At 41.2% G+C, this 18496-nt stretch overlaps 1 protein-coding gene across 1 annotated transcript in view; it reads right to left on the minus strand.

Annotated features, from left to right (window-relative positions):
• EMCN (endomucin) overlaps nucleotides 1-18496 on the minus strand; it is a 43174-nt gene that overhangs the window by 8746 nt on the left and 15932 nt on the right. Inside the window, 6 exon segments of the mRNA XM_085222967.1 lie at nucleotides 2981-3042; nucleotides 4075-4099; nucleotides 5531-5626; nucleotides 6957-7022; nucleotides 9252-9284; nucleotides 15899-16021. Of these exon segments, the coding sequence (XP_085079093.1) occupies nucleotides 2981-3042; nucleotides 4075-4099; nucleotides 5531-5626; nucleotides 6957-7022; nucleotides 9252-9284; nucleotides 15899-16021 (405 nt within the window).

The following is an 18496-nucleotide window of genomic DNA, read 5'->3' on the forward strand; positions in this document are numbered from 1 at the left end:
TACTTTTGCAGGTAGACTTTTTTGGAACTCTATATTGTGTAAGATCATTTATTTTCCCTAGGGAAAGCTGACCTAAATTTGCCTGTACACTCAACTAAGAATGACTATAGTAAGTCCTGTGCTTGCACATCAGTGCAAAACTTTCAAAACAATTCAGTATCCGAAGCATTTATATCCAATCTGAGTTTTCACATAAGTTGCATGTACAGTCACTTATCTTGCACCAAGTGCTACAGTTTACTGCCAAATACGCATGAAAAATTCAAAGTGTTTGATTTTGTCTCCTTGTTTTTTTTTTGCTTTAGATTGCTTCTTAATAAGTAGTACCTTAGAGCTCATAGCCATCAGGAAGTCATCTTTCTAACAGGAGTTTTTAAAAATAAGAGTGATAAAGCTCACTTTTACGTGGTGCCCCTGATGATATTGCTCCATTAAAATACATTACTTTGATCCAGTCTTAATTTAACACTGTTTTTTTCCTGTATTCTTTCACATTAATTGTAGATACTCGAAATAATATTCTTGATTAAATTTAATTTACCTACACTTCTGAAAAAGGAGCCCTTCTTTTTCTTTTAACATATGAAAAAAAGAAAATTAGGTTCTGACAGATTCCTAAGATAGGATTATTCAGTGATCAGTGGACTTCTGAAGATCAGCTAAGTCTAGAACAAGACACATGTCCAAGACAGGATAAATCGCCTTTTGGACATATATCTCTTTTAAGTGACTAGCTTTTAAGTGCAACTGGCTCAGTTGTTTAGATGTACAAAACAAGACAAGACTTAACTCATTACAAGCTTTGATCAGAACATGCCATGCACATCACCAGTACACGGTTTTTCTAGGTTACCTGTCTGAGAGGAGTTGCTGGTTGTATACTTACATGTTTTGTATATAAGATTTTTCTAAACATTTTTGTAACAATTGCACAGTCACAAAATCTTCTGTTTGGAAGAACAGAAGTAAAAATTAAAAAGTATAGATTAAAATAAAACCTCATTTGAATATATGTGAAAGCAGAACTTTGTTATATGCAAGCTCAGGTTCAGGTGACTGGACAGCCTATTGACAGCAGGAAGATGCTAAGGGCCTGATTATAAGCCTGGGGCTTTTTCTAAGAGATTTCTCCTATTAGTCAAAACATTCTATAATTTGGTTTGCACATGCAACCAGAGGCCGCTATAACATGCTTACTGAACAGTTGAATTCCCCCTTCAGTTGACCTGGCTTTTACATATCTAAAAATGAAAACGAACATGTAGAGAAGTGATTGTTTCAGAAGTTGTAAGAGAGACCAGATGAGTCAGGCATTTCCATGCTTTGTTGTGCCTGTACAAGAAGTGTTTGCCTTAACCCTGAGATTCTAACAAAGCAAGTAAGTCTTATTCATGAGGGCAGGCACCGCAAAATATTTGAAAATATCTGTTCGAGTGAGAAGTATTTCTGGAAGGAAACAGGCCTCTCTTTCTGAGTGTTTTTAAATTTAGAAGTTGAGCATTTCTCCAAAGCTGGGGAAAAACAGGACTCCAATTTCAGTGAATGCATGTTTAATTTTGAAACCTGTAAAGCTGTTAGAATTCAAGAGAAAGTGGTAGCTGTTTTAAATATGAATTGTATTAATGAGAAGAGAGCAAGAATCTTGTCTTGTAAGTGGCTATGAGTCATACCTTCCAATTATAACATGCATACATCACACTTCAGTAAAGAAGAAAATCAAGCATCCTCTGGATGGAAGAAATTCAGACGCTTGCTAAGTCAGCAGCTGATTAACAGCATCAGACCTCATCTTGTGAAGAACAGTGTGCCTGGGTCCTGCCTCATTTACACTCTGCAAAACATGATGACTGCTGCTGCTCAAGTTACTTTCTTGTTGAAAGTGGTATGAGGGCAGAATCAGTCAAAAAATATTTATGAATCCCAGTCTCAAACTTCACTCAGATTTCAGAAAGAATGTTCTGATTTTAATGTAAACATGCCCACGGCTCCATACCTCTTAAAACAGAAAAACATCAATTCTCAAAGACATATAATGTAAAAATAATTTCCTGAATCACAGGGCTGAACTGCAGTCACTTAAGTGTCAGAGCATTATTTACATTGTGTCACAGGGAATTTCCCATCAAGGATTTAGAAGAAGAGGAAAGCAGCTATTGGGCAATCTCTGAAATGTCACTGGGGGAAGCAGAAACCTTAAAAAGTTGGATAAAGTAAGAGTGTTGTTCCTGGAGGACTCCTATAGGGAGGGTGGGAAGAAAAGTAGGACTATGTAGCAGACAAAGTGAGTTACTACATGTTTAACAATAAGAAGAATAACCATGAGAAGTTAAAAAAAAAAAAAAATTAATAACTGGTAATTAGATTAGACAGAATTTTATTCCACCTCAGCTATTTTGTTCTGCTCTGCTCCTGTGGAACCTATAGTTGCCTCCATCTCTTATTTGTATTGGTGAGATTTTCATTTCTTTTTTGTACATTAACTGTAACCTTTACTCCTTTCAGCTTCTATTACACACATATTTTGCAATAAACTGGATCAGTGAAGCACAGGAGAGAGTAGGACAAGACTAGAATTTTACAACAAGAGTAGGATTTTGAATACATAGGGTGACTGGAACAAGGCTGCAGCACTTACTTCCAACCCTTTTGGCTACTGGAATATTATCAGCGGACAAACATCCTTGTCTACCCAAATCTAACTGATAAATATCACTACCTTCATTATCCCTGAACATGCCTAGCTGTACCTCACTTACCACTGAAGAGTTAAAAAATGATTTTCCCTATAGCAGTTGTATTTCTCACTCCCAGACACTGACACTGCACACAGTGCTGCTGTACTGCAGCTCTACAGGCTCCCATTTGGCTGCTTTGCAGTGTGAGGGTACCCTTGCAGTGACTTCAACCTGAGAGGAAGTGAGGATGGTTTTGATGTTGGAAATGACATCCCCAAACACAATGACACAGAAGAATCACTCACCAGTCTCAGCAGAAGTTGTCTTCACGGACAGAAGTTTGACACCTTCTTTATCTGACTGGGCCCTATTGGTGACAGAAGACATGAGGCACAGTGAGCATGCAACTCTGGCACACTGTTCAGTTTAATACTACTCTAAGATCATTGTCTGGAGGCTTGAGATGGGTTTTACAGGGCATTGTGCATGAATCTTATTGATGGCAAACACCATACACCAGTGGCTCTGAAAAGACTTCTCTCTTAAAACGTGATACATCAGCTCACACAACTCCAAGCTCAATTCAGTGCTCCACAGAAGTAGTACATCCATGGAAAGAGAGGGAGATATCTTTTCTCTTGGCCAATTCAGGGCATATAGCTGTGTTGGATTGCAAGAAGGAGCACCTTAGATTTCAGGAAAGATGGGGATAGCAAGTAAACCATCTGCCCAAATGGTTTTGGTCATACAAAACCACATCCAGATCTAACAGCCTTTGGTATGTATCTTCTAATGGATCTTTCTTCATTTCACTCTCGTACTTATGCCAATACCATTTTCACAGAATCACAGAATGTCAGGGTTTGGAAAAGACCTCAAAAGATCATCTAGTCCAATTCCCCTGCTGGAGCACAAACACCTAGATTAGGCCACTCAGGAATGCATACAGGTGGGTTTTGAAAGTCCCCAGAGAAGGAGACTCCACAAACTTTCTGGGCATTTTAACAGAGGCTGTGCAAATGGACAGGAAGAGAAGATGTGACAGAAGAATATGTAGTGATGGAGAACGGAGAGGAACAAAGGATAAAAGGAGAGAAATAAAAAGGAAAGGAAAGGGAAGGGAAGAAGGAGAAAATAAGTGGGCACAGCATAAGGCATTTATCCGTTTCAAAAGGATCTCTTGCAAGACAGTCGCACATTTCTATCCATGTTATAATGCATACAGGTGTACAATAACAGTAAGCAACTGCAATAACTTCAGCAACATTGTTCTCTTTAGGTAGCAACTACTTGTTATGTTTAAGCAGAGAAAGATGAGAGAATCACATGCAGAATTTGCTGCATGCACAAGTGTCCTCCAACAGATCTCATAGCAATGCAAAGAAAAAATTTGACTTACTGCTCAGTGCCGTTCTCTTGTCTGTCTGAAAAGAGGAACAGAGCTAGGGTCATTTGAACTCAGTCAAGCACATTTAGACACAGCTATTGATGCTGCTAGCAGAAGGCTTAGTTGTGATTTTATAGTGTTTAATTAAGTATGTTAAGACAACCAGACTGGATGGTAACTGTCAGTTCACTAGCTCATCCTCCCAAAAGATAACCATGCTGACAGTGGTTTTTGAGCATGAAACAACTCATCTAGAAGGCAGGGTGGGGGGACACAAACAGCCTGTGTGCTGCAGTGGGGTTTGCCCAAGTAGCAACATAGCCTGCATCTCAGTCAGTGAGGAAGGGAAACATCCACCAAACCCGTTTTCTCCTCACACCCAAGTGTGGGCAGATGGATGGGGTGGGACAACCTAGGATGCACAGAGCCAGCTCCCATACACAGATGGATGGCAGCTCACTGTCGCTGTCTCCTCTTGTTTTCAAGTTAATTTACCAGTACTGTGAGCACTGGCATTTGTGTGTGGGAAGGCTGGCAAGAAAACAAACTTCACCTAATGTTTTTACCCTGAAAATTCAGTAATTTCCTAAACAGGCAGCACACCTTCTGCTTTTTGTTTTGTTCTGATTGCCATGTCATTGGCCAAGTTGGTTGCAACACAGTTTGCCTTGCTCTACAGCTTCCACATCCCGCTGTGATTTCGTATACCAAGTCCCAGTGATTTCACCGCTGAGGCTCTGCACAGAGCTCCTAACACATGCCAACTCACAGTCAGGACTCAGATATGTTTGGTTGTTATTTCATTTAATGGAAAATTGCACTCTCCTGTGGCCAGCTTTGGCAACTCTCTGAAATACCTGGCAAATGAGATCTAATGGAATTACATCCTCATTACCTTAAGTATTTCATGGACAGCAGTGAAATTTATAGTGGTTTTATCTGATCTGTCAAAAGCAACTGTTTCTGGAAGTACTGTTTGCTCAGTGGTTTTGTACCCATGCATACACTGTAACCAAAAAATTTTACCCATGTATCAGGTATTTCCTAAAAGAAAGCACTGACGTTTCTTTGCTTTTATTTTGAACAGAGATAAAATGAACATCAAGAGATTGTGTTGAACAGCATCTCCAAACTTATTTTCACCCTCTTTTTCTATCCAACTGACTGATCATGTTAGTGCAGCTGTTTTTTAGCACTTTGCAACTGCAAAAGGCAAAACAAAAATCTTTATGGCATTATATACTCTCAAAAAATCACAGATATTTTTGCTCCCTCTGTTCTTCCTATTGATTTTGAAAATGAAGTTCTGCTTTCCCACTTCAGGTAAAATACTCTGAAATGCAATGTTTCCTATCAGACTACTGCAGCATCTCTAGTTACAGTAATCTCAAAAGCCTCCAGAAATGTTTTAATAATAAGCACACCAATATTTTTTCTTCCCTTTGCTCAGAGAAGATCAACCAAATACCTGGAGTTTTCTTATGGCACACTCTGTACAAGGCCACCAGAGAGAAGGCGGAGAGGGTAATGACAATCAAGGCGATGACAATGGGCAGGATAACACCTGCAAGACATGCAGAACATCATTTTAATCTCTTATTTGCCTCTGCCCAGGCACTCATATACCAGGGTGAAAGGCTCCTGGCCCCCGCTCCCTTTATCCCATGGTGATACCTTCACCCAGGCTTCAGCAGGTTCAGCACCTGCCCCAGTGGGACATGTTACTGAATCAACCTGATCAGCGGTTGGCAGCAAGGTTTGCCCCTGGTGTGGGTGGTCTTTAAGGTTTATAAAAACTGCCCCATTGCAGAAACAATTTTTTTATATTAGCAATTTTTTTTTTTTTTGAAAGAAAGACTCATCTGAAATTCAATGACTAAAGCAATTATTTCTCTTTTAGCATCGAACAGCCAGAAAGATACCAAGAATTACATAATTCAGTAACATTCCCTGCAGCACTTACAACCATAGATATAAAATGCAAGATCTTCTTTTTAAATGAGGTCCTTTCTTCCCTTTTATTATTTCCCACCATCTGCCATTTCCTGATGGGTATTTCCCAGCCAAGAAGCAAAAAGGAAAGAATTATGTCATGAAGAGAAGCTTTCCTGGGGAAACATCCAAGCCCAGCTTCTCTCCATTTATCTTTTTTTGTTGGCAGCAGTCAGCCACGTTTGGGTTTAGCCTCATGTCAATGAGGCTGCAGAGCCTCAGCATCCTCCCTCCTGCCGGCCCCATATTTTGAAACGGCATCTTCACTGATTCTTTATGCAATTAATGTTTAATATTCATATAAATGTGCATCTGCAGAACCAGAGGGAGAACTGAGAGATGAGTTCAGAGCAGAAAAACATCAAACGTATTATGCTGAGCTAGTGCTTTGGGTAGGGAATAGCAGATCCGCAGTTATACTCCTGCCCCAGAGACATGCAATTTTAGAATAAAATTAAGTAACATGCACCATGCAAACAACAACTGCTTGAGCAATTCAAAGAGGACTCTCTCCTAGTCCTTCTCTCCCCACTCACCCTCTCATGACATTATAGACAACATATCCATATAACATATTCATAACAATATATTAATATAACGAGTATTCATAATGGTATGTAAGTTATATTTTCACATTTCCATTTGTCTTCTCTTACAGAGTAAGACTCCACTCACATTTTCTTCTTTTTTTTTTACTTTGACTTCAATCCTTGGGATTAATCATTCTGCTTTTCAGTGAGAGAGGTGTCAACTTGCTGAGTTAAATTGGGTTTGCAAGAAGGTCTGTGGCCTGGTACAGACAAATAACACTCTCTAATTTGTTTCTTTGCAACTCCAAGCACTCATCTAAAGCCATGTTCATCTACTGAAAACTGAGAAGACAACAAAGTAGTAACACTCACTAGAGTAATGGTTAGTATCCTCCAATGCTTTCGTTTTTTCGGAAGCGTTTCCAGTGCTGGCAGAATCTAGATTTGCAGACGAAATACTGCTTTCAGATCAACATATAAGTACCAGAATTTCTCTAGACAACTTCCCCCACACCCCAGAAAAATTACCTTCCCCACACACCTTTGATGTCGACAGTTCTGGAGCCATGATGTGCTCCACAGCTATAAGTCTCCTAAGTAGCACCTGGATAATTTGGCATGAAGGGTGGAAAAGCCTTACACAAACTCAAACTTTCTTTGGACTGTCATACAGATGCCTTCTCTGGATCATTTGCTTGCCCACTTACAGTCATTCCTTTAGGACATTAAGGAACTGGTCAACATCAGCAACTTCTCTTGACAAGCAAGTAAATAAACAAGTGTGTGAAAATAAGACCTGCCTCCAAAAGATGAAGAACCAAAATATCTCACTGCTAATAATAAAAAACACTAATGGTAGGTGAAGAAGTCCAAAGGGGGGTAATACGAGTAGCTGAACAATTCCTTGACAGTTGAATGTGACAAAGTGATGTGTGTGCTTGCTCTCCCACATTTGGGGAAAGCAGGGACTGTCAGAGCCTCTGGAGCATTTTTAAGAGGAATGCATTTCTGCCTTTATGTGCTAATCTGAACTGGAGTTGAGTATCAGCTATCCAAGATATCCATCAAAGTTGTAATGTAAGACAGACAGCTCCTATTGCTCATGCATCGAAACCAGTGTGGTTGCATTGCTCTTCCAAAGGATAGAAGGGGCTCAGCTTGCTGGGTGGAGGCTGACATTAACCGAACCACTACAATTAGCTCTTCAGGGCCATTTTGAGGACTAAAACACAATTTTGATTTGCTAAGCTTCCAAATGACAGGTCCATTTGTTTTACAGAATCTTTCAAGTAGGCAACATTTGTAACTCTCATCTGCTGAATTAGAGTAGCCAATAGCAACTGTTGGTCCCAAATCCATAGGTCTCCTTCTTTCTCCATTGATTTGGAACTCAGGTCCAGTACATTTAAATATTTCGGTGACAATTTTTCTCCATTATTCTCCTTTTGCCCATATTCCCATGCTCATAACTTCCTGATCCACTTGTCTCCTGACGTAAGAGGAGTAAAGCAGAGAAAAGCCAGGGCCAGCTCTTTCAGTAGAGATGCTAGTATATTGGTTTTCCAAATACCTACAAGCCAGGCGATTCTAACTTAAAACACTGTGTGGATGTAGTATGGTGTCTATACAATATAGCCCCAACTGAGGCATTTAGATGCTATATGCAGGAAACCATCACTGCCTGAGACCCTTGTCTCTGAACATTCTACCATGTTTCTTTAAAGTTCTCTCTCCTCTGGTGCCTGTGTGCTGAAAGGCGATAATGTGAGGAGGGAAATGGGAGCCATCATGAAGTAACAGAAATAATTCTTATATATATCTTATATATTTGAATTCATGATTCTATGTGATTGCTTTGAATTTCCCAGGGAAATACAATTATCCTTTTCACTACCCTATCTGATAGACTGCAAGATACACAGGGCAGGCAGACAATTATCACAGCAGTGAGTTATTCTGGGTACTGACTGAAAATGTCAACAGAAACAAATTACATTGAGAAAATGTGTCCCTGAACTTGTGCAGTATCTCCTCAGGAAAAAAAATGGAGGGTTCAAAGGCATTGACTATCTTCCTACTTGTCTATTAGATGACCAAGACATGAGTAATGCAGAGAAGGCAAACCCACAGGTTAGTCTTTTAACTATATGTGGCTGTCGTTGAGGAAAAACAGTAGCTAAAAGGAAGCGCTACGGAATGAGTGAAATGGATTAAGGATTTAAAAACATTATCAACGTTATCCACTGAATTTTCCTCACAATTCCGCCCACTTTCTGGAAATGGAATCTGAAAGCTGTTTTCCAGCTAGGGAGAAATCTGGAATCTGAATAACAATCCATTACAACAACCAGGTTCACTAGCACAGGAAGACTTTGCCTTACCCTGGGACCTGTTGCTTCTAACCACAGGACATGGAAGGAGAGCCACTGACAAAATCTAGCTTCCTGGCAAACACTGTTTCTGTATTAATTCCTACTGCACTATTCAGTATTCTGCTACTGTTTGCTTTGCCTCATCTACTGGTACCACTTGACATTCACTGCAAAGTTATGCACTGCAGCAATTTGAGCATCCCTCGTCTCCTTCTATGTATCATGCTTCAGGTTCCACCTGAGGTTCCACCTCCACATACCCTCTTCTTTTCCAAATACTTCCTTTCCCTCTTACCTGTTGGTATTGGCAGGGTGCTCACAGAAAGGTCTGAAAGAAAATGGAAGGAATAGAGTTGTTATTAACTGGTTTACAGGTCCTTGAAAAAAGGAAAGCAAGGTCTTCATACAGTACAAACTGGCAGACTCCAGTGATGAGCTCAGTAACTAGACAAGAAACTCAGACAATTCTGAATTAGCTTATATACTCCCAAAAAGCATTCTTCCTGCCAAAGCCAAATAAGTGCCCTTGGGTGAAGAGCTGGTATTTAACTGAGAAATCATTTAAATCTGTAAGAAAATAAACTCAAATACATAATTGAGCCACATCTTCAACTGTTGCTATCTCTCAGTAACAAATCTTCATTGATTACCCTGGTGCTCATGGCTAGCAGACTGCTGAACAGTGGGAATGAGGCCTTAGTAGTGAAGAACTGGACCTTGCAGTGCCTTGTGCGCAAAGCCTATGGTCTTGCTGCTGGCAGCATCCTTCTTTCGATTCAGAAGATTCGGGCACAGAACATCATGTTAGCATGCTGCTTGCCTGTACCTAGGCTGAGGTGTGCGTGCTTGAATGCTACAAATGCTGTGAATATTTCACATCTGGAAGATAGAGAAACCTCATTCCCACAGTGACTTTAATGCTTTACATTAAATCTCTCCCATGATCAGTCTGAAGCCAAAAGAAGCCAGACACCTAGCTCATCCCTGTCTTTGAAAACATCCATCTGTGTGAAGTGGCAGCACAACACCTCTGTGCTTGCCTAAAGCCAGCAAAGGGCATGGCCTGGGGATGTCTCTCAGTGGGTTGTTGAAGACACCATGGAGGAACATCCCCTAGGTGCTATGTCCTCAGCAGCTCCTCCTTACTTTGAGTCATAGGTTCACAGCACCATAAAACTCCCTCCAGGCTTCTCCAGGACTAGTTCCTGGCACATCACCCATGAGGTACATGGCTCATCCTGAGAGCTCCTCAGGAGGACTTGTCCCACCATGGTGCTTCCTGTGCTTTGTAGACACAGCTCTTGCAAGAGGAGCTGCAATGTGGATTAAAGATGTCATTCTACTACTGTGAATGTTTGTTCACAGTAGTACAGCTGCTGTTGTTTCTCATCCTCTCTACACTCAATTATAAACAAAGATCACTTGACCACTGGCATGCAAACAATCATTTTCTCTAATAGTATGTGTGACAGAGCTTTAACAACACTTTAATTGCAAACATGCAAGAAAAGTTGAAAAGCCAAGTACTTCAAGTCAGCAGTGAGAGATCTCCTTGAACTTACTAAATATTGGCAATGCTAGTTTAATCCTGAGGGCACACAGTTATTGCATACTGGCTGATAAAAATTCAGGAGAGATGCTCTTCCTAAGCTATTTACCATCTTATCTATCCATCTTCACAGTGTCACCATGTTCAGGGAGGATATCTGTGATGGCCTATTAGGGGATGTTTAGTGCATGTTTGGGCAACATGAATGACAAGAGCCAAGGAAAGCCTTTCGGGAAGTTAATAGCTCTCCTATCAAACAGAAGAAGAGTACAGAAAGCTGCAGGACACCCACCTGCATGAAGGGAACATCCAAATGTGATATGATCAGTTGTTAGCTGAACCCTGCCTTTCTTACAGAGAGTGAGATCCCTTGGAAAAAAATGTGAGCACTCAACAACGTTTGAACATGCAAATATACAATGATGTGGACATTCACGGAGACAGGCAGAGGATCTTGTCAAGTCTTTCAGGTAGGTCACGTCTATAAAATGCCTAGCTTACCCTCCCCATTCTGAGGGGAGCTGAACTTTCCTAAAAAAATCTTTAAAGATTGCAACATAACATTTTTCCTTAGCTTCACTCTTGTAAACAAAGTGAACCATCTTGACTGAGAAAGCAAACTTTTCTGATGGCAGAGCTGGGCACTGCTTTTCTAGGGGAGGAGGATGGAAAGGCAGACAGCCCCCCTTTGCTTGCTCTGGTGTTTGCTGTATTGTTCTGGCCATCTGCTTGGCCCCTACCACATCCCTGAGGCTGTGAGCTGGGGGTGGGTGTTCTGCATAAAAAATCCAGGAAGATTTCCAAGACTCCTCACAAGAACTGAAGTGTACAACACTGGACGTATGGTAAGGAGTACAAAGATAAAGAGGCTGATGTATGAGAAGGTGATCTGACAATACCTGCCTGAGCAACAACAACGCTGGTGAGGAGGCTGACAGATGGAGAGGGGCACCAGCAGCTCACCTCTCCCAGAGCTTTGCTACCCGAACAGCCTGTGCGCCCTGCAGCTTGCTGCTTCTGCTTTTGGAGGGCAGCCACATGGCAAAACAAGTGAATAAATTTGGTTGATTACTCAGACGGGATACCACAAGATAATTCACAGCAAAATTAAGAATCTTAAAACACTCTCCTTGTCCTGTCTGTTCTGTAGTTCTGTAATTGTGTTAGGTGAGGCTTCGTTATGCTTTCCAGCTCTATGATGCTTCAATTTGTGCCCCTCTCTGTGTGGAAAAGCTAAAGCTACAGTGAACAGTTTTCACTTACTACCACTATCCAGCTTTCCTGTACAGTTTACGTACAGAAAGATCCAAACCCTACTTGTCTTGCTCCTAAGATTCCTTCTCAGCAAGATACCTCTGTGAATCAGCTAAGTAGGATTTATAATTTGAGGAGTGCAATAAAGGCATTGATAGATGCAGCAGGCTGATTCTCTTGACAGCTTATTATAATAGATTTTCTGATCTTACCAGCCTGCTGGATGAACTTAAACTCATCCCACTTTATTGATTTTTTGTTGTTCAGGTCACAGAATAAAAAGTCAACTTGCAGTTCCTCACAAGTATTTAGACTCTGACAGATCCATTTAATCTCTACTTCTACACAAATTAAACAAAAGGAGAAAATGAAATATTAACAAGCAATCCTTTGCGGAGGTGGAGCAGGAGTAGGAGGCATGTGATACATGACAGCCAAAGTTGAAGAAGTGTATGTGTCAATGGCACGCATGCTGGTTGCTCTCTTTGCTAAAAACAGCTCCTCCTCCCCTCCCCAACCTAGGTGAGCCCCACTCAGCCCCTCCTCCGCAGCTGCTGGCTTCAATCCTTTGTAATACAGTGATGCTGCTCTCTGATGTTTCTCCAAGCTCCTTCACAAGCTCCCCCCACTCGTTTCAGTTGCTCTCCAGCTCTCTGTGGCACTTCTCCCACACCCCAATCTTTTGATATAGCAGATTGGAAATTTCCTTTCAAAATGTCCTTTTTTTTTTTTTTTTTCCTTACAGTAAGAAAGGGGTTTTTCACAAAAATGGCATCTTTTTTTTTCTTCCCCCAGTGGAAAATAGTCTCAAAGCTGAACATATTCTTTTGGTTTGAGATTAATCAGCTGAATTATTGTTGAGAAAACCAAATAGAAATGCTGTTTTGAGCGAATTTCACATTAATTTGTTTTTCCACACAGGAGATATGTCTTAGGTGCCTTCAGCTTTTAAGCTCTGTGATCCCCTGAGGGCTGCATTGCACATACCACCCCTGTTCCACTGAACAAAAAGTACCCAGACCCTATGGAAGATGAAATTTCACAGTGCTGCAAAGAAAGAATTTCATGGCAACAATAGTCAGCATTTCTTTTAGACTCAGTACATCCTGAAACAACTGACTTTATGCTTGCATTGCCTTAAAAGTTATTAGGGTGCAGCCTATGGCTTCCCATGGCCCTGAGCAGCTGAACATATAGAGAGAAATCTGCTTGTAGGGAACCAGATTTGTTTTTTCCCTGAAGACCTTAATGTACACAGAAAATATGGAGCAAAAATAGTCTAAAGGCACACACATTTGGGCTACCTAACTCACTGGAGCGTGTAATGGGACTTCTTTAATATTTAATCTGCAAAAAAGCAACAAGGAGCTGGTCAGTCCTGTGTGGAGGCAGGAAAGGTGTGAGGATGAAATCCCAGTGAAGGAGGAAGTGATTATGAAATGGCAACATTATGGGAAGTCAGGATACTGGTTATGCCAGTGACCTAGGCTGAATCCCCCAGGACAGATGGTCCCTTACTTCCTCAGCCAGGAAATTACAGTGCTGGCTCCTTGGGTAGTCCCTGAGCTAAAGATTTATTGGCTTTACAGTAAGCTGAGTAAGATGATGACTGTCACAAGTAGATGAAGAAAAGGATTAAACATTTTTGGGTGTGTTTTAAATGTAAAGAGAAATTGTACAAATAATATTACAGATAATTCAACAGATAGAATCCACAGTCATATATGTGTTACAATTTCATTTTAACCTGGTCAATTTGTCTGCTAGAAAGAATCTTTCATTAAAAATACTGTAATTTATTGCTTTATTGCAATGTACCAATGGTAAGGTTCCCACACTCTGTGTGTGTCTGCCAAAAGACATAAAATGTAACAGGGTAGTAATAGAATCACAGAATGGTTTTGGTTGGAAGGGACATGAAAGACCATCTAGTTCCTACTCCCTACCATGGGCAGGGTTGCCACTCGCTAGATCAGGCTGCCCAGGGCCCCATCCAACTTGGCCATGAATGCTTCCAGGAATGGCACATCCACAGCTTCTCTGGGCGGCCTGTGCCAGTGCCCCACTACCCTCTGAGTGAAAAATTTCCTCCTATTATCTAATCTAAATATTCCCTCTTTTAGTTTTAAACCATTCCTTCTTGTTCTATCACTATCAGACTGTGCAGAAAGTTGTTCTTCGACTTATTTCTTAGATCCTTTTGAGCACTGGACCACAATGAGGTCTCCCCAGAGCCTTCTCCAAGCTAAACATGCTCACCTCCCTCAACTTTCCTTCATGGCAGAAGAGCTCCAGCTCTCTGATCTTATGGGCATCCTCTGGACACACCCCAACAGCTCCATGTCTTTCTTATCCCGAGGACTCCAGATCTGAACCCTGTTCTCCAGATAGGGTCTCACCAGGGCAGAGTAGAGGGAGACAATAACCACCCTCTCCCTGTTAGCCACCACTCTTTTGATGCAGCCCAGGATACTGTTGACCTTCCAGTCTGCAAGAGCACTTTGCCAGCTCAAGTCCAGCTTTTTATCTACCAGGGCCTCCACATCCTTTTCCACAGAGATGCTCTCAATTAATTCTTCTCCCATATCACTCATATCTGGGATTATCCCCACCTCAGTGCATTTGGTCTTGTTGAACTTCATTTGGTTCACATGAGCCCAATTTTCAAGTTTTCCACGTCTCTCTGGGTGGCATCTCTTCCTTCTATTACATCAACTGCACCACTCAACTTGGTGTCATCTGCAAATGCTGAGGGTGCACTCAATCCCACTATCTAGGTAATTGATAAAAATTTTGAAGAGCACCTGTCCCAAGATAGACACCTGGGGGCATACCAGAGCCATTGATTACAACTGCATGGCTGTAGCCATCCAGTCAATTCCTTATCCACTGTATAGACCGCTCTTCAAATCCACCTAATCTCTAATACAGAGATAAGGATGTCCTGTGGGCCTGGGTCAAAGATCCTACAGGTACACCTAGATGACACTGGTCTGTCATCTGTTGTTATCTGATGCATCATAGAAGGACACCAGATTGGTCAGGCACAATTTGTCCTTGGTGCTGACTGTCTCAAGTAATCTATTTGCATTGCATGAGCCTTAACATTTCTTCCATTATGAAATACAACTCAAAACATATGTATTATGGGGAATAGATTTATTAAAATAATTAATGATTCCTTTCTAAATTAATGGCCATAGCTTAAAAATGAAAAAAATCTCAATTTCCCTAGAATGCTTCTAAGTATTTTAGCATGTACTGATATTACTATACATCCATATCCAATCCCATCCTCTATGAGAAGAATCACAGTAAACACCCATTCACCATGCTAAGTTTTAGCACAACAAAACGTTATTGAGCACTCAGTTATCTCCTGCAAACACAGTCCAGGGAATTGTAAAGAGTCTCTTATCCCTCTGGAAATGTTAAACATTAATAATAATTGGGAAATGCAAAGTCAATGTCCTTATTGGGCTTATGTATGTGTAGCTCAGAGTATTGAGTAAAAGCTCGAGAGACCTTGAGAAAACCTAAGTGATTCTTCAAAATCTAGGAAAATTAAGCCTGCTAGAAATGTAATAAATGATCACTCTCATTACCTGGCATGTACATTTGCCACAGAGTTTCTTAGTGGATAAATACAACAACACACACTCAGAAAAACAATAAAGCTAGGCAGGCATTTGGAAGGACTGATATCTTTTTGACCTTGCATGTGACTGTGTTGTAGTTTGAACAATGTCATTTAATTTGGTCATATGCTTTAGCACGCCCTACAGATTTATTAACAATTGTAAAAATTATTGTTGGTTTCTCCTCTGCTTTGCAGCCAGAGAATTTATCTCAATGACCTCCTCTGGCAGTCAGTGCTACACAATGACCACATACAGCATATATAAGGTTTCTATTATCTTAATTTATATCCTTCTGTAATGACATTGAGTTTCCTATGAATCTTTTGAAGTTTGTCCATCACTCATAACTTCTTAGCAGGGTGACATCGTACCCTGTGTGAATAAAGAGGTTGCCCTCATTCTGGGACAATGCATGGCATATAAAGAAGATATTCAAAATCTTTTACATCTTTTGGACTATTTGTATAGGAAGATGAAATACACGTTTTCAGGACATACCTGAGGTTCCAGGAACAGTAGTATTTTCTTGTAAAGATGTTGTAGGAGACAAAGTCCCTGTCTTAGTAGTTGTAGCACTCAAACTCTCATTTTGTGCAGATTGTGTTCCATTCACTTGCACAGCTGGAAACAAGACAGACATTTGGGTAAGACACACCAGTAGAAGGGTTGCATTAGATTTTGAGCCATCCCCCTGTCAAACCCCCTCACCATCATAGAGGATAGTTCAGGTCAGAAAGCATTATGCCTTCAGGTAAACCTTTGTCAAACACTGACCAATCCCTATGAGGTTGTTAGGACTGACGTAGCTTAGGCATCTTTAAAGCACATCCTTAGCACCCAACAGCCTCATACCTGTGCCAGAAGACAACACTGACTTTGGAGACCAGGCTGATGGGTAGATAGCTTCCTGCTTTCTATCACTTACCTTCATTTACGAAAAATAATAAATCACATACAAGCTTTTGCCACAACTGTTACATAATGGTAATGCGATACTTTATAAAGTTCTAAGGATTGTAATTAAGTGTAGAGTTAATTACTTCATTCTGTGCTGTTAAGGTCTGAGAAATAATATATCCCTGAAAATTAGCATATGAAAAATTTAAGTGCCTTACAGTCAGTAGAGGATTGAGGCCATCTGCATCATGAGATTTACTGTCCAGGGTGAGTCCAGACACAGGCACTGTCTGGCCATGGAAACAAGGACGACAACAGCCATGCAGAAGAGTTCAAGCTGTTACAGCACAGCAGGTAATTTCTGTGTCCACACGCAGAACCCAGCATAACTACATGCGAGATGGTGACTATCAAATGCACCATGAGTAAGAGAGGCTGCAGAACAAGCTCCTGATGCAGAAGGACAGAAGCAGACATGTCTTGTGCCTAATCCAATGGCTTCTCTACCCAAAATCTATGGGGACAGCAGCATCCATAACCAACCACTGCAGTGGCAGCACTGTATCCCACTGGAAGTCAGGGTCCCACCTGCCCTGGGGGAGCACTCAAATCACCCTGCAGTATGTCTGCTATCAGTCACTGCTGATGAACAAAATGGCAACATAAGAATAAAATGGTAAAGATTGTAAAATAGCTGTCTGGACAGAATGACTGTGGCAAGGCAGAGCACCCCAGAGCTGACACGCTCTCCCCACAGAAGCTCTGATGAGAGAAATGGCAGCACACTGGCACACATTTATCAAAAGAATAATTAAGGAGGGGAACGTGAAGCTGCCCTGCAGGCCTGCTGCCCAAACCTCAGCTGTTTCCTTGCTCTTTGTGCTCCCAGGATTCTTCATTTTCTTCAACCAGCTGAAATTCAGCACACATCCTTGCTTGATCTTGTCAGGATTTTCTGCTTAACCTACATATCACCCACGCGTGTTTCAGCATTTCCCAACAGTACTCTAAATCTTCCTTGCAGCAGGTTGCAGCCTAATGAGGTCTGACATCACATGGTACTTCAAACAAGCAGCAGATGTGCAGCAGAGAGACTAGACATCTGTAACAGCATCACTTGGCCAGTCAATGAATCCAGGATACTCTTTTATAAGGAACACCGACCCTTTGAAGCCCTAGTGTGAGGACATGGTTAGGTGACATATACATTTCTCCCCTGAAATTAACAGCCTGCAAAATCACTTGCATTAAAGACTGCATTAATAAAAGCTTTGAAAAATTGGAGTGTATCAAAAGCAGTGGAAGCTGCTCCCTGCCGAGCACATCCCTGCAGCCAGCTGCTGCACAGGGCGTTCCAGAAGCATGACAGGTACCTGCAGCCTGTGACAGAAACCCAAGGACAACTGAGAAGTATGCTGTTAGCCTAACCCTCCTCCTGCCTACTTATCAGCAGTTTGGCATGAAAATTCTCTCTTCCACTCTTTCCTTTTCTCACTTTTTAATATTTAATCTTTTCATGCATCATGTTATATCATCCTCCAGGAAAGAAGCACAGGATAAATCAGAAACATCACAGCCCCAAGCCCACCAACAATTTAAAAGTTTGCAATTTAATATCCTGAGTGCTGACCTTTGATCGGCAGTTGGGGGAGGAAGAGCACCATCTTATGCTGCCTTTCATTTTGCAGACTCTGGTAACACTAAGTGTCCCAGGACATGAAATCTCATATACAGGTGTGACTTGCTGTAGCTTGACACCGTTTAAAATTATTGAAGTGTCCAAGGGAGTTCACTCTTTTGGTTAAATATGAACTCTTGGCTTTGATATCATGTACTAATAAATAAGAAAAATATGGAGGCAAGTCTAATTGTTGGCTTCCTATATAACAGTCAGGGCTAGAAAGCACGGAAGGAAAGTGGAAATTTTACTTATGGCCTGCAGAGGGAAAAATACAGAAGACTTAAGGGGAAAAAAAAAAAAAATGTCCTGTGCCTGACTTCCCAGTGTATGGAACACTGGGGGCTCTCTCTGAATTTGTAATAGGAGGTGACAGCAGCCACAGAAACTGCGATGGGGACAGGAAGCCCTGTCACATCTTTACTGTGTGGATAAGATCATTTACTGATGCTTCTAGCCTGGACTGAAAGAAGGGAAGTGATGGCTTGTGTTACAAACCAGCAGAGATGCCTGTGTTGTAT

Source organism: Meleagris gallopavo, chromosome 4, assembly GCF_905368555.1.
Source record: "Meleagris gallopavo chromosome 4, MGAL_WU_HG_1.1, whole genome shotgun sequence".
NCBI lineage: Eukaryota > Metazoa > Chordata > Aves > Galliformes > Phasianidae > Meleagris > Meleagris gallopavo.